This window comes from Vulpes vulpes, chromosome 1, assembly GCF_048418805.1.
Source record: "Vulpes vulpes isolate BD-2025 chromosome 1, VulVul3, whole genome shotgun sequence".
Classification (NCBI taxonomy): domain Eukaryota; kingdom Metazoa; phylum Chordata; class Mammalia; order Carnivora; family Canidae; genus Vulpes; species Vulpes vulpes.
The window spans coordinates 45,319,688-45,337,052 of NC_132780.1; the positions used below are offsets into that span (position 1 = coordinate 45,319,688).

General features: G+C 41.0%; 1 protein-coding gene and 1 long non-coding RNA gene across 6 annotated transcripts in view; one reads left to right on the forward strand and one right to left on the reverse strand.

Annotated features, from left to right (window-relative positions):
* RASEF (RAS and EF-hand domain containing) overlaps window positions 1–17,365 on the reverse strand; it is a 180,545-nt gene that overhangs the window by 70,470 nt on the left and 92,710 nt on the right. For 2 of the 5 annotated variants that reach the window (XM_072762963.1, XM_072762954.1), the window contains one exon: window positions 13,586–13,688. In XM_072762963.1, the coding sequence (XP_072619064.1) occupies window positions 13,586–13,653 (68 nt within the window). In that variant the 5' untranslated portion in view covers window positions 13,654–13,688. Of the gene's footprint in view, window positions 1–726; window positions 1,183–1,276; window positions 1,964–13,585; window positions 13,689–17,365 lie in introns of those variants that run through there. The other 3 variants (XM_072762951.1, XM_072762957.1, XM_072762970.1) reach the window with 3 other exon arrangements.
* On the forward strand, window positions 850–11,254 carry LOC140599619 (uncharacterized). Its single transcript, XR_012002458.1, has 2 exons — window positions 850–1,015; window positions 10,946–11,254. It is a non-coding gene; the product is annotated as an uncharacterized lncRNA (long non-coding RNA).

Sequence of the window (17,365 nt, forward strand, 5' to 3'; positions counted from 1 at the left end):
CTTGTAAATAATAGAAAAGATGGGTATCACACCCACTTTCTCCACACCATTCAACTCATACTTGCAGTGAGTCACTCTCCATGCCTTCCTCTCCAATGGAGGGAGGAGCTGGGCAGAGGAGGAAGTGGAACTCCCAGGCCTGCAGGTCCAAGCTGTGAATGGGTGAGCGAGCAAGACCGCTGACCCTTCCAGGGCTACTTGCTTTTCTGAGTCTCATATCTAAAATACGTGAGCTGCCAGCGAAAATGAAACCTCTCAGTTCTTAATAGCGACAGCCACAGCTCCATAAGCTTTCAACTAGAACCCACACAGGGAGCAGAAATACATTTTTATAGCTTTAACGTGTTTGTAGTGCCTGAGGAGGAAGTGTAGAGGAAGATGTGAAAATAGCAGTTTCGAGACATACCATGACAGGAGGGCACGAACAGATAGATGCAAATGACTCTTGAATAAAACCTGAGCATCTTTCTCTCCATGCCCTGCCTCTGCAGGTATGCTCTTTGCCCCCGGGGAATTAAGTTAGTAACTTGATCTCATGTCTGTCCAAGCCAGAGAGTTTATCGTATGATTTTATCATTCTATTCCAGCGTACGAAAGCCGAGTTTTTCAGTTCAACATCCAGATCAAATCTCTGCTCTTTTATTAGCTAGTCAAGTTCCCTAACGTCTTACACATCTAAATTTCTGGGTCTAAGTTTCTCCATCAGTCAGAGATAAGAAAACCCACCTTCCAGAGTGGCTGCAAAAATTAAATGAACGAACTCTGCAAAACGCTTGGCACACAGCAGGCATCACTGAAGACCTAAAGTCCAGCAATGCAAATGCCCAACGTGTTTCGTTTTCGGTGTAGTTGCAGGAAATCAACAAGACCGACTGCCTACCCAGGACGCCGATCTGGCATTCGGCCACTCGCAGCTGCGGGTCGCCGCTTGGGGCGCAGCCAGGAGGCCCCGGGGAAGGTGCGACGCGACGCGATGCGGGGAGCGCTCCTCGACCCTCGCCTGGGAATCAACAAGGTGAGCTCCGCAGGGCTCAGAAACGAGCAAGCGAAACTTTCTCCCCCAACCCCGACTGCGAGCGCGCTCTAGGGCGATCTCCTCTCTCGGAGAAGGGGAGTCGCGGGACCGCGGAAAGCGAGCCCCGAGGAGAAGGGTGCGGCGGGCCCGCCCACCCCGCAGCGCTCGGGAGGGCCCGGAGCGAGCCCCGCCCCCGCCCCGCGCTCCGAGCCCCCGCCCCGCGCTCCGAGCCCCCGCCCCGCGCTCCGAGCCCACGCGCACCTGGGGATGAATCTGGCCTCGTCGCCGAGTCGCTCCTGGAAGTCCCGCCAGGCCCGGCCCGGGCTCGTCCGACCCCAGGCGGCCGCCCGCGCGTCCCCGCCGCCCTCGCCCTCGTCCTCGCCCTCGTCCTCGCCGCTGTCGTCGGGGTCGGGGTCGGGGTCGGGCCCGGCCGACGCGGAGGCGGGCGCGGGGTGGGGGTGGGGGTGGGGGTGGCGGGGGGCCCCGCGGAAGCCGCGCGCGAACTCCTGGAAGGTGATGGCGCCGTCGCGGTCGGCGTCCAGGCGCTGGAACACGGCCTCGGCGTCGGCCGGCCGCACGCGCAGCTCCGCGCACAGCGCGCCGAACTCCTCGCGCTCCAGGCGCCCCGAGCGGTTCGCGTCGCACGCGGCGAAGACCGAGCGCAGGTGGGCCAGCTCCGCGCGGTCCCCGCCCGCCTCCATCCCGCCGGCGAGGCGAGGCGAGGCGAGGCGAGGCGAGGCGAGCCCGGACGGCTCCGCGGCGCTGGGGCGCTCTGCCCGCCGGGACACCTGCTGCCGCCCGGAGCGGCGGCGAGTCGGGCCCGTCCGGCCGGTTCGGCCACTTGCGGGAATGTCCGGGCGGGGCGGGGGCGGCGCTCGGGCGGCGGCGGCGCGCGGCGCCTGGGTCCCGGGAGCGGGCGGGTGCGCCCCGACGCCGCGTCCTGCGGCCGCAGACACTGAGCGCCCGGCGGGGCGGCCCTGGCCCTGGCCCTGGCCCTCGCCCTGGCCTCGCCCTCGCCCTCCCCGCCGGCCCCGCCCAGCCAGGTAGGAGGGGCGCGCGGCTCCGGCTCTGGCCTCCGCGGCCCGCGCGGCCTCCTGCACCGCCCCCCCCCCGCCCCGCCCCGCCCCGCCCCGCCCGGTTGGCGGCCACCCACGCGGGGTCCCGGCGTTGGCCTCGCCCGGCCCGGCGGCGTGAAGCGGTTTGCCCCGGGAGAGCCGGCAGCTAGCGGGAGCGTGCAGGAAGGGGCGGGTGGGACGGCGGGGTAGGACTCCAAGTCGCGGAAGGTCCTGTGCGGTTTATGACCTTGCAATCCGGAGCGGTGGTGACCGTCTGCGTATACGAGTCTCTCGCGAACTAGGCCACGAGAGTTCCCAGGAGACCCCGTCCTCTGATTTAGTCCGTGTCCTTCCAACACTGAATTCCACCTGGTCTACACGCGGTAGAAGTCACGTAGGTCCTCCAGGCCCCTCCATCCAAGTAAGCTTTCTCCGTCCTTGTCTCCTCAACCTGAGAAACAATTAAAAACCAAACTCCTTTGGCAGGCAGCAGCATTTAAAGACTAGAGTACCTTTTTCCTTTCTTTCTTTCTTTTTTTTTTCTTAGATTAATCTCGACGGAAATAATATATCCAAGCTCATGTTACCTTTTCATCTTAAATATTCACTTCAGCAGTGCTGTTGTTTCTTTAATACTGTTTCATGGGTACAAGATCTTACAAAGTCAGTAATTTTGAGGTTTTTTTTTTTTTGTTTTTTTTTTTTTTTTTTTTTTTAGATCTTACGGTGTTTCCAAGAGACCCTCCCTCTGTCAAATAACTTACGCATATGTTCTCTTCTGTGATCCTAACAGCCTTTGAAAATGCATTTGGGTTATTTTCACATAATGCATTCCCTCCTCGCTTTAGGCTCTCTTTTATTTACTGCCATTTCTTTTAGTTATGACTCCATATTTCCATTTTTATCTCATTCCAGATTTTCTTTATTGCTTATTAGTTGATTTTTTTTTTATTAGGATTAAAATAAAGTAGGGGATTTGACAGACATCCCTCCAGGCTGGTGTTCTTAAACATAAAGCTAAGTGCTAACCATCTGAGGAACTGCTAATTCTTGAATAATACAATGAACAGAGTCAACGGTCAGCATTTATCAAGTGTAAATACCACTGATAATCACCATCTGTAAATTTAACTGGTCAATTATGAGAGGCATTCCATTAAAGGCCATGGTCTTAGCAATCTAATTGCTAAGTGAATATAGTTCCATACAAGTGGACAGCTAATACATTGAAATGAATTTTATCATTAGTGCAATATAAATTGTTATTGATTTTGAGTTTATGTGCTTTCCTGTTTATTCTAAAGATTGATTTTTCCATATGAAATAAGAAGTGGCTAGCTTGGTAATGCCTTTAAAGCTTTAGAAATATACTTGTTAAACTGAACCTTTGGGGTATTATTATCATTATACTGTTAGCAATTACTAAGTATCAGTAGTTTTCAAAATAGATGAGTTAATACTTTTAACTGCCTAGTCAGAAGTGTTTTCTTGAAGACTGCTCATGCAACTTCAATCCTGAATTCAATCTGCCCTTTACACTCAGCTTCTCAATTCTTCTATTTTTTTTTTTTTTTTTTTACCCGTTTTGCCCTTTCACTGAGTCCCTTCACTGAAGGGTCATCAAGAAATACGGATTCTTGTGAATGTCTTGTGTATACATCTTTTCATTTCCAGTGATGGTGATCTACTCCAGACCTACTATAAGTTATCTATCACTGCATAACAATACAATCACTCAGTGATTTAAAACAGCAGCCATCTCTTTTGTTCATAATTAAGTTGTTATTAACTTGGGCAGGGCTCAGGTAGGTAGTTTTTCTGCAGGCTTGCCTAAGATCATGTAGTCACTGTAGCTACATGATGTTAAAGGGCCTCACTCATATCTGGAAGTTGGTATTGGCTGTTAGCTGGACCATGTGTCTTCAGGAGGGTAGTGTGGGCTTTGTTTCATGGGGGCAGTGTTCCAAGAGGTTAAGTTCCAACGCACACATGCTTCTCAAGGCTCAGCTTGTGTCGTGGTTGCTGATATTTCACTGATCAAGGCAAGTCACGTGGCCAAGCCCTGTATCAATGTGGGAGGGGACCATACAAGGTCACAGATAGAAGGATATGTACTTTATTAGAGGCCCTTACTGTAAAAATGTACCATACCTAGTGTACTGGGATAGCCTCTAAGACATTGTCTCAGGGTCCTGTCCTGCTCACCTTCTGTTTGTTCTGCAACAACCACAACTGGACAGTCCTTCTCAAACACCAGTTAATCTGTCGTCCTAGAGCTCAGTTGTTCTCAGTCTGTGATAATTTTGTTGTCCAGGAGACATTTGGCAATGTTTGGAGACATTTTTGGTTATCACAATTTGTAAAGGGGAAGATGCTTCTAACATCAAGTAGGTAGAGGCCAGGGAAGCTGCTAAACATCCTGTGATACACGGGGCTAACTTCCCATGCCAAAGAATTATCTGGCCAAAAATGTCGATAAAGGTTGAGATGATAACCTGCACCCTAGCCCGTCAATTCCTAGAGGTTCCCCAATAAAAAGTGAACTAAGGGTAAACTCTTCATCTGGGCATTCAGAGTCCTCTATGATCTGGTCCCATTTCATATACCCAAATAGCTCTCCCTTTAGTCTCTACCAGGGCTCCCTCCTCCATGGATTTAAATGTTACTTTTGACATACTTAATTCCTCTCTCTATATTTGGGTTTATTTCTGGACTTTCTAGTTGATTCTATTAAGGAATCACATTTTGAAAGGACTCTTCGGCTTATGAAAAGATTCTTAAAGTTCCTATTGGGTTGCCTTTCATATTTCTAAGTGTTTATTTATACATCATGAACTACATGGCAGAGAAGATCAGGGGAAAGAGAGGAGGAGGCAATGAAGCTTAGGACTAATTTGTTAGGCACAAGTACAAGTTGACAATTCATCTGAAATTGTCATGTAAATCAGTGAGAAAATAGTTGATTTACAGAAAGAGTAAGAAACCTCCTGTTTATCTAAAATGTGAGATGCTTCTGCAAAGCCACTCACAAGTTACTGATAAATGCTTTTGAATATCCTCAGAATATACTCAGGGGAAGGCCAGGGTTATATAATCTGTCTCTAATTTTTTCAAGAAAGAAGGAAAAGAAAGAAATAGGAAGCATTTCTTTTCTGTTCTAGCATCCAGAAACAGCTAATGAGAAATTGGAGATAACAGAGCAACCTTTGAGAGCCAGTGATTTAGTAGGTAAAGAGAGCTTACCTGTATTTATCAGCATGACTTTGAGAAAGATCAGCTTGCTCTGTGGCTACCCAAGGATTTTAAAAATCAAAGACAATCTTGTTAGAGTGTGTTTCTTAAAACAGTGAAAAGATGATATGGTGATCAAGTACATTTCTAAAACACAAATAAATTTGGAAAAGAATCCTACTCTATCCCTTCTTGAATGAGATAAAGAAAGCTGTTTATACTTGCTTAATCTAAAATTTTCTAAATGTATTTGACTATGGAAGCCAGGTTTTTGGTTTGGTTTTGGTTTTGTTTCAATTTCAGAGGGCTTTCCACCAAGTTAGTAATCTTGAGAACATACTTTGGGAAACCTCTTGATAGCCAATGACCAGGGTGATGAATCATGAGAAATTATCCCTTTGCCACTATGTCATAAATTGGCCCAATTTCCTATAACAGGGAATGAGCACCACATCTTAAACTCCCCTTTACCCAGTAAAATGGAAGACGCTTTTAATGGAAGCCTATTATAATCTACCCTATAGGATTTCCTTCAGGTACAAGAGCCTTCCTCAAAGTCATTTAACACTATAGTTACTCTGCGCCAGAAAATCCAATAAGCCTGTTAGATGGAACTAGATATCCAAGTAATGGCATACCACTGAGGGACCAATTAGTAAGTTCAGAAACTCTCAAACTCTCAAACTCTTGCCCCTGCAAGACCCTGAGTCTTGGTTTTCTCATGAATATCTGCCTTGGCTTGCTGTTACTAAGGAAGTTATAAGAAAATTGAAGATTTTACAAGAAAAGAATGTGTCAAATTTACATCATAGTGATTTTCTTTCTCTTTATGTAAATCTGAAAAAAAGGGAAAGGAGAATATAACACCCATATACCCAAAATTGCAAATGTGAACATTTTATCAGATCTCGTTTTGGAAAATACAGCATTATAGATCCAGTTGAACTGCCTCTTTGATTGTATATTGTTTCTGTAATCAATATATAACATTGTGTGTGTATATGTGTTGGCAGTTATCAGATTTTGGTAAATCTTGCATTATAAAAAATTAAATATCACTATAATTCTCTAAACAGTATAAACATCATTTCACAAACCAGAGCAGGGTAGACATTCAGTACTAGAACTGAGTGAGGAGTGTTGAGTTTCAAACATCTGATCCCACTTTTTAATGACCAAGCAACACTCCTATGTCATTTTCCCACATTAGAAAACTATGTCTCATGCGTACATCTTGCTTCACTCAGTTGAAAAAGAATTTTGCATTTCATATCATATATGCAGGTAGCAGAGAGAAAGAGAAATTTAAATTTAGTGCAGTGAAACTTTTGGACAGTAAAACCCAAAAGGCAACTGTGGTAAGCAGGACTCTCCAGTGGCCCCAAATTCCCTTTCCTTGGTGTACATGCTCTGTATAATCCCTTCCTTTTCAAAGTGAGCAGATCTTACGAATGTGATGGGATGTCAGTCTTGTATTATATTATGTTATATAAGACTGTCTGAGGAGCCTGAAGTGAGATTCTCTTGCTGGTCTTGAAGAAGTAGCTGCCATGTTGTGAGAGGGCTCCATGATTAGAACCTCAGAGGTTAGATTTAATGGGAGTAATTTGTCTTTTCTAGAGTTTCACGTAATGAGGATCATTCAGCATGTACTCTAAAATGTTTGGCTTTTTTTGCTCAGCATAATGATTTTATATTGATTCATGCTGTTTCAGATTTCAGTTCCTTTCTGAATGAATTCAGTTCCAGAATTTTTTCCTTTCTGGTAATGAGTAGGATTACATTATACATATACATCACAATGTGTTTATCCATTATATTTTGATTGACATTTGGGATATTTCCAGATTTTGACTATTATTAATAAACCTACTATAACTATTACTGTATAAGTCTTTGTGTGAAGGAACATATGTGTCCATTTCTCTTGGGTAAATTCCTAGGAGTGAGATTTCTGGATCGCATGGTAGGTATATGTTTAGCTTTATAAGCAAATGACTAAGTGTTTTCCAAAGGGATTAATTTTACATTCTTACCTGTAGTATGAGAGAGTTCTAGTTATTCCACATTCTTGTCAACACTTGCTGCTGTCCTTTTAACTGAAGTGTTTCTAATGGATGCATATTGGTATCCCATTGTGCTTTTAATTCGCATTTCCCTGATAACTGTGATGTTGTATGACATTTCATATACTTATCAGCCATTCTTGTATCCTGTTTAATGAAATGTCTGTTCATATCATGTGCCATTTTTGACTAGGTTGCCATCTTATGAGTTGTGTATGTTTTTTTCTTTATTCTGGAAACAAGCCCTCTGTCATTTATATGTATACTTTGAAAATCTTCTCCCATTCTGTGCATTGCCTTTTCATTTTCTTAATGGTGTCTTTTGAAGAGCAAATGGTTTTAGTTTTGATAAAATCCATTGTATCAATATTTTATTTTGTAGTTTATATTTTTGTGACCCATCTAACAAACCTGTCTACCTAGAGTTGCAAAGGTATTTCTTATGTTTTCTTCCAGAAATACAGATTTTCTCATTTGCTATTGCATCTATGATCCATTTTGAGTTCATTTGTGTATTGAATGAGTTTAAAATTGAAGTTTATTTTTTTCTATATGGATATCCAAGTCTTTCAGCACTACTTTTTGAGGAAAAAAAAAAAGGATCCTCTCATCATAGAATCACCTTTGTCAGAAATCAAATGACCACACATGTGTAGGTCTATTTCTGGACTTACTCTGTCCAAGTGATTTGTATATTTATCCTTTTCACTAACACCATGTGGTCTTGATCACATTGCTTGATAAAAAGTCTCAAAATCAAGTAGTGTAAATCCTACAGCTTTGTTAATCTTTTTCCAAATTGTTTTGGACATTCCTTGGTCTTAGATATTTCCACATAAATTTTAAGATCAGTTTTTCAATTTACACATATGTATCTGGCATTGTGGTTGTGTTGAATCTTGTAGATCAATTTGGGGAGAACTGATATCTTAGTATTAAGTCTGCCTATCAATGAACATGATCTATCTCTTCTTTATTTGTTGCCAGCATATAAAACTCAATTGATTTTTCAATTACAATGAACTTGTATTCTGAGACCTTGCTAATCTCACTTGTTAGTTCTAGTAGCTATTTGGAAGAAGTCTTAGGATTTTCTCCATATACAGTCATGCATGTCATGAGAAGAAAAGGATAGTTTTAGTTCTTTGTTTCCCATTTGTATATGTTTTCTTTTTCTTGCTTTATGACACTGGTTTGGACTTCTAGTACAATGTAGAATTATAGTAGTAAAAACAGATCTCCTTGCTTTGTTCCTAATCACAGGGGAAGTCATTCATTCTTCCACTGTTAATTGTGATGTTAACTGTAGAGGTTTTTGTAGATGTTCTTTATAGTGTTTAAGAATTGTCCTCTATTCCTACATTGTTAAGAATATTTATCATGAGTGGATTTTTCATTTTGTTAGATGCTTCCAGCATCTATTTAGGTGATCATGTTTTTTTCCTTCACTATCTTGTTAATGTGGTGAATTATATTGATGATTTTTTAAAATTTATGATAGACATAGAGAGAGAGGCAGAGACACAGGCAGAGGCAGAGGCAGGCTCCATACTGGGAGCCCGACATACGACTTGATCCCGGGGCTCCAGGATCGTGCCCTGGGCCAAAGGCATGTGCTAAACCGCTGAGCCACCCAGGGATCCCTTGAATTTTTGAATTTTAGTTCAACATTTGCTTTCATAGGGTCTCACGGTTTCTTCACATGGTCCCTCCCTCAAGATAGTTGGACAACTTACATGGTGCCTCAGGATTCCACCAATGAGTGTTCAAAGGGTCTTCGGCCTTGGGTTCAAGGCTTCTTACAACCTAGCCTCAGTAGTCTTAAAATGTTAGTTCAGCTGAACTTCTATTGCTCAAGCTAATCACTAAGACCAAACCAGACTCAAAAGGAGGGTAAATAGTCACCATCTCTCAGTTAGAGGGAGTAGTAAAGAATTTTTTACCATCTTTAATCTACCCCACCTTTTTGCTTTGAGTTTGGCTTTATATTACACCCTTTTGGTTGTATTTTTTTTTCCTCATCTCTGTGTTTGAAGTGGATGCACTATGTCAACTCAGTTACCATATTGACCTAATATCCACCTCCCCTTCTTTAGACCTTAAATTAGATATCATTTCCCAGACCTTCCAAAAAGAGATTATGCTTCCCTCTTAAGTGTCACCACAAGACCCCATTTCCACCCACATACCTACTGCACACGTGGATCTGTCCTCCAGCAATACTGTTTCCCAAAAATTAAGCAGTCTTTTTAAGACTCCATGCTTCCTCCACAGTATTGCCTCTGCCTAAGATCCTTTCCCTGTTTTGTCACCATGCAATCATAGGTCATCCTTTAAATATCCTTCGCAAGGTTAGGCTTCCCAATTATAGAGAATAAGAAAACTAAATCTCAGGTTGAGAGAAACAACTAAAATCACACAATGACTAGAACTAGGATTCAAACCAGATCACTGATTCAAGTGCTTCGTGTTTCCCTCCATAGTGCAAGTAGCAAATGCTATCTTGCTCTGCCCCATCCACTTAGATCCCCTATGCATTCCACCCAACTGTTTACTCCTATATCACTTGTTTGAAGACTGCCCCAAGGCTGCTAGAGTTTGCTTTGCGTGTGCATCTATTCAGCTGTAGGGACCTGAGCAATTTGTTATCTCCTCTGAAAGTAGTGGTGGTGTTCAAGCCCCCTTGCCCTCTATGTAGAACAACTCTAAGTTGACCTGCATAATAACCTTCAGCATTGGGACTGAGACAGTCATCACTGGGTGACATTGCTTGATGTCGGTGTTGTACTGTTGCTTATCTTCCTTCCCTTGACCATTCTACCTGCCCCACTTCCCTAACTTTCCACATCCACATGAATCCTTATCCAGTGTCTGGGAAACCCTGCCAGAGACAGTGCATAGCTACTTTCCTTGGCATAAAATACTCACTACGGAGACTCAAGTCAAAGGGCACAGCCTTGTCTGCAGTTTGTGAAAGTACCCTGTAGGATATAGAGCTCCCCAGAAGCCACCACAATACTCTGACACAAGTCGCGAAGAAATCAACATATTTGACATTGCTGTATTACATATAAAATCATAATACATACAATTAAATATGTATGGCCTATAAAAGAGAAAATATTCCTTCCAGAGTTAACCAAATTATTCTTCTCTCATAACACACTAAGTGACTCAAGAAAAGTAGAGTGCAATTTACCATTTAGGGATCTCAGGTAAAAGTTTAAACACATTATAGACAAATAGTACAAACAGGCAAGAAGATACCAATATTTAAAATTTTGTACTTTTTAATTTTATCATTATGGGGGGTAGAGGTGTTTGACATACAAAAATATGTTATTTTTGTATGAGATGCCAATACTTTACATGCACTTATTCCTTGATTATCTATCTCTTGATGCAAAAATAACTTTTATCTCACTTTAATTGGGAAAAATTTCTGGGCATATTTAACTTAGTATATTTTCAGTGTCCTTATTACTAGAAATTCTATTTTCCTGAAAACAGTAGTGGGTAAGTGTGGAAGTGTCATGAAATATTTTGACTCTTTTGTAAGTTTCTTTTATTTTGCACAGGTCAGAAGTGATGGTGCAGCCATAAAGATGGACAACCTTCAAGCTAAAAAAAAAAAAAAGTGAAAAGAATGAGCCTAGATTCTAAGCATGGTAAGCGCATGAAAAGTCTTTAGGTTAAGTACTTTATTTCTCAAGGAGAAAGATAGCATCAAACTTGAGAATATCAAGCACATCTTTAAATTTTGTCACATTAGTGAGGAATGGTGAGAATATCTGAAGTTGAAGACCTGCTTTATTCTGAAGGAAAAGGTATGTGTTCGGCTCTACTGTGACTCTCAATGTCCATAAATAAAGTTTTATTGGAACACAGTCCTGCCCTGCCCATTCACTTTCACACTAGAAGGGCACAGCTGAGTAGTTGCATCAGATTCATCTGACCTGCAAACATAAAATAATTATTCTCTGGCCCTTTACAGAAGAATTTTCCCAACTATGCTCCACATGAAGTACACGTTTCACTTATTCTCATAGCACAAGTTAACATAATGCACTAAAAAGGATCTCCTTATTTTCAAACTAGTCCTCTACTATCATGCCTCTAAAAATTCTTCAAATCCAATAAAAACACAATATCTCAACTTAGAGGGAAAGAAGTGCAGTCATCCCAAGACAATATGTGGTAGCATGAAGGAAGAATGTGGAAATTCTATCAATGATGACTTAACATTTTTTAAAATAAGAGAATATTGACCAACCAGAATTTTGTGCAGTTGTATGATGTGTCTGATCACTAAAGTTTTCAGTTTCTTATTATTTTAGAAGAATCCTATGATAAATTCTTCTTAGAATGTATTAATTTTGACTTTGATGAAGAATTTCCAGGTCTTATTTTAGAAGGTGTAAAAGACCATGATTTGTATGGTGCTTCCCATTTTGCCTTCCCTGCCAGCAATTCCAACCTGAGTCTTCCAACTGCTTCACTCACCTTGACCCAGTTTCATTTCTCCTGTTTTTTTTGCCTGGTTTCTGATCAAACGTTTTGTTTACTATAATTTCAAATTGTTCTGCTGTGTGTGTGTGTGTGTGTGTGTTTACCAAAATAAGTCCCAAAGCCTTTTGGAAAGTAGACAGGATTTAAAATTAGGAATAATTATAAACAATTATTAGGCATTTGTGTGCATTTTAATATAGGTAGTACTAGAACGATAATCATGTCATTATTTATTTACTTACTACTTGCCTTAGAGCTGCTTAAGACACCCTCAGCTTTTTCCCCAAACTTATATTCTAACAAAAGACAGATCATGTTCTAAGACCACAATGGATTTCCTCCTAGAAAAGCCTATGAATTTGATCTCAAATGCCCAAAAATTACTTTTAGCTCCAGGGAATGCAGTGTGTGCGTTGTTAGATCAGAGGTACAGTTATATCATCCAAAATAATGGAGAAATGTACAATTCTATGTGGCATGAAAGTAGTTCCCAAATCTATAATACGAGGAGATGTTAAAATATTAATCTTTTCTTTAGACTAAGAAAGATTAAATCTTCTATTCCCAGAAGTACAAAATGAGACAAACTAGATCAGTCAGATAGTGATCTATAAAATTCTAAAACCCTTCCTATTCCTCTGGAAAGCATTATATAATTCAGTATTCAAAGGATGAGATATTCAAATAAGGCTCTTTTCACCAATACCCTAGAGTCTCAGCTTAGCAGTGAAGTAGGACACTAATTTTTTACGAATGTAGTAATTGGAAATACAGAATCAGGATTTCTAATGCTATTACATGTATTCTGTAATTTGCACATCTTTAATGTTAAAGAAGATGGGTGAATAAAGGGAAAAATTAGCTTAAAATAAAAAAGTAAGAGGTCACATTTGCACCATACAATGAGATATTTGAAGAAGACAGAATTCTTTGCCCACCAACACGTTTGTTGAGAATACTGTACTTGAGTGATTTTGTAAAATAATGTAAATTCCATTCTGTCTTTTAAGCTCTCAATTTATATTTTCCAGAAATAAATTATTAAATTTTATGAGATATACAGTCAGAAATTCCTCAAACTGTTCCATTATTCTGTTTGTTTTGAAACCTATAAAGTTCCTCAGGTTCTATACAGAAGTATTTGTTCCGTGGATTCACCCATTTGTTCTATGGATTCCTCTATTTCCTAAAAGGCTAATTCATTACAGAAATCTCAGATTTCCTTCAAAAAGCTCAGATTTCACAGTGGAGACTAGGATTAATCAAATTCTCGAAATATGGGACATCTGAAATGGTAATTTCAAATCTAATAACTACTCAAGTGTTTTTCTTTCCCTACCTTGTATATCATTCTAGTAAATGGTATTCTGAGGACAGAGGCCAGCATAGCTGAAAGGAATCTAAGTTCTCCCAAGTATTTTTTCCTGAGCTTTTTAATGAATTCCAAAGTACAAAGGAACTCAGGTAATTTTTGTGCTATATGAGAGGTCATGAAAACTTGGTTTAGCTTTAAGTGAAGTTATAAGAAGCTATTTTCTGGGAAATATTTAATGACTGCTAAAAGTCTGTATTAATAAAATGGAAACAACCCTGAGGGTTTATGAATAAGCACAAACCAATGCACAGCTTTTATCAAGCTTTCTCTTCATTTTGTGATGACATTTAAGACTGAAAGAGATACAAGTGGGCAAAAATCGACATTCTCTTACCGTCTACAGTTTTCAAAGTTTTTTAACCATATCCAGGGTGACATTCTTGCAGAAACAGTTTCACACATTCCAAACTAATATGACAATAGTTCACCAGTAAACTCTGGGAAGGACAAAGGGAACAAAAAGTTATAAGAATAATGAAATGTACTTTTGATGAAGTTTTCAAAAATTCATCCCTCAAATTTACCTTGGCCTTGCATGTCCACTAACCCCACCCTATCCTTCCTCAGCTATCGGTCCTGCCATCCCAACCAGACAGAGACAGCAGATACAGTTCAGTGAAAGAGTCATGTACAATGAACACACCTAATAAAATTCCAGACCCAAAAGAAAGTGAAGATGATAGGGGCAAAGATCTAAAGATGTCAGATTCTATTTTGATATTCTTAAGGAAATGATAATAGTAGATAAATCCAGAGGGTTATTATGGTGATGTCCTTTGGATGGGTATTTGATAATAATGAAGTAAAAGTAATCATTATCTTAACATCTGGCACCAGAATTTTTCCCAGAAGAAAACTGTCTAATTTGGGATAATTCTTTGCTAGACTCTCATAGGAGGAAAGAATCTGCAGAACAACACGTGATAGTTCTGCCATTTTTTACAGACAGTTGGGTAAGGAAGACCGTGGGGGGACAGAGACAGAAGGCAGAAAATTGTAGCAACGCCAGACCCAGCAAGGTTGTTGATGGACACTTGAGGATTAGAGAAAGTGTTCCCTTTGATGTGATGAAGGCCCTTCTTAGGTTCCCTGAAATGTTTCTACAAGTTTATTTTGCTTACAAATGAGCTAGAAGAAGGGGCTGAGGTACCGTTGTCCATGTAAGAGGGAGGGAGCAGGACCCCAAGAGGCAGGGCAGGACAGGAGGGAATGTGAGAGCATAAGTCCCACCCCAGAATTTGGATGACCTTGAAATGTCTACCTACATCTTGGGAGTAAAAAGCCCTCTTCCAGGATAAGGGATCCCTGTATAACCTAAGCTGCTAGTTCTCAAAGGCTGACTCCTGGACCAGCAGCATCAGCATCATCTGGGAAATTGTTAGAAATTGGGGGGGGGGGGGTGGCCGAACTTCACTTCTAACCCACTGAATCATAAACTCTAGGGTGGGGCTCAGCAGTCTGTGTGTGTATGTTTTTAAATATAGTATTTACTTATTTGAGAGACAGAGAAAGCAGGGGGAGGGGAAGAGATAATCTCAGGCCGACTCTGCACTGAGCACAGAGCCGGACACGGGCTTCATCTCCCGACCCGGAGATCATAGATCATGACCTGAGCCAGAATCAAGAGTCAGACGCTCAACTGACTGAGCCACCTAAGGCCCCACACCAGTCTGTGGTTTAACAAGTCTTCCAGGTGATCTTGATGCACATGAAGATTGAGAATCACTGATCTCAAACAAAGGTTCACAGCTTTGGCCACATTCAGATCCACCTCTGACACGATGATGAGAAAATCCTGATGCCAGAGAATCATTCCCAATGATTCTACCAACCTAAACAAATTATACTTCTAAAAAACAGATTATTTATTTTAAAGATTTTATTTATTTATTTGAGAGAGAGAGAGAAGTAGAGGGAGCATAAGCAGGGGGAGGAGCAGAGGGAGAAGCAGACTCTCCACTGAGCAGGGAACCTGACGTGGGGCTCTTTCTCAGGACTCTGGGATCATGACCTGAGCCAAAGGTAGGCTTTTAACCAACTGAGCCACCCAAGCGCCCCAAAGAAACAGATCATTGAAAGTAAGTCTACAGACCCTAAAGTCAATAATCTCTGGTAAGCAGCATTCTTAATTGACCTTCTAGTCAGGTTTCCTAATAGTAATTCTGATTTACCAGAATTAATGTTCAGTATTTAACACCCTCCAAAAGCATTAATTCTTCTGTCCACTCCAGACTCTTCTGTTAGGCTAGTTACCAGGTTTCCATACAAAACTTGGGGTTCTGTAGGAAGGCAGATAAAAGTGCAGATCAGCAAAAAGAGGGGGATGTTAGGGCAGGTAGGTTTATAGCAAACGTTCCCACCATCCCCAGAACTGTCAGGGAATGGGAGAATCGTCAATGTCAGAAACATGAGATGGTCCCATATAGATAGGGCTATGCCAACCTTAAGGGAAAGTAACTTTCAAACTTAAATCCTAAGTGTTACCATCTTTGCTCTCCAGATACAGACCCAGAGAGTAGATGTGGCCTGTACTCACTATCAAAGATGATTTGGAATGAGGATTTTGAATGTTTCACATAGCACACCATAGAAAATGCTCCTAAAGTTACCCAAGGGTAAGGGGAAAGCGTCCTTGAATAAATACTGAAATTCTTATATCTGTTTGGATTCCACTGAGTGATTATGCCTTTGCTATCTAAGGAATAAGTCTTCCCTATAATAAGTAAGAAAATTTAAAATTCTCTACAATGGTTTTATTCAAATTGAGTAATGATAATTTTTATCTTAATAAAATGCTTTTGAAAGAAGAAATAACTACCTTAAATAAGGAGCTTGAGTGTATATATGATGAATAATACTTGCTATTTTAATAAAGAAAATTTTAATGGTATTTATAAGCAAATCATAATGCCTAACACAGAAAGCATTGCATATACCAGGCCCCTAAATCTTTTCCTATGCTGACTCACTTAATCCCCACAAAGCTCCTGAGGCAGGAGCTATCATTTTCATGTTCATGTTACTGATGAGGAAACTGAGGCACAGAGAGGCTTAGTGTCTTACCTGGGGTCACACAGCTAATAGAAGCTGTGATTTAGGCCAGGGAATTGGGTTCCAAAGCCCATGCTAACTCCTCATAGTCTATTAGTGAATGAGTGGGCAAGACTCCATTTAATAATTGTTCCTGTTCATTTCTGGCCCAAATCTCAATGATAGTATAAAAACTGCATGATTATACCACAGGATGCAGACACAGGTTTCTGTTGAGTATTTTCATGAGCACAAGAATGGTGTCTCATGTTTTCTTCTAAGAAAATACATTCACTTATGTGAGGAAGGCAATGTAAGGACAGGTTTTAAATTGCTATAAATATTTCTCTCAAATTTTTCAGCCACCTTTGAAAGTCCCTATCACTTTTAAAATATAATATTTTTTTCTCTTATAACTGTTAAAATAGGCTCTGCTATGGAGGTACCCATGCTTACAAGAGTTGCAGTAAAACAATGAGACACCAGAGTGTCCAGGTGCCTATCATATATTTTTACCTACTTGATCACCTCTCTGTAAATTAAGCTACTGAAGTACTGGGTTGGGTACATTAAACAATGCAATGTAACTGGTTTTGAATTCACATTTGAATTAACTGAATATTTTATTGAAGACGTGAAAGTAAAATACAAAAGAAAGATACTGAGGAGTCAAGATAATCCAATAAGAGACTGCCAAGAGAGCCAACAAAAATGGGATGTTGCCATAGTTACCAAAACACACATATACATACCTACACACACATACACACAGCCTACAATCTCAATGTCCATAAGATCTTGAAAATCAGAAGAGTAAGCTCAAGTCAGCAGTTGTTCTCTCCTCTGTACTGTAATTAGTGTGATCTTGGCCTTTGGAGACAAGCCAGAATGAAAAAATGTCTTCAGTTCTGCCTGTTGGTAAGTCCTATCCTTTAGGAAACTCTCTCTGAAGCCTCTGTTATGTATCAGTGTAATTAGAGATACAGCATCCTTCTAACATGAAGAAGTCTCCTAATTAGGGAATTGACCTGAGCTATGTATCATTCATGGAGGCCCACCACCAACGGTAATACAGGAAGGACTC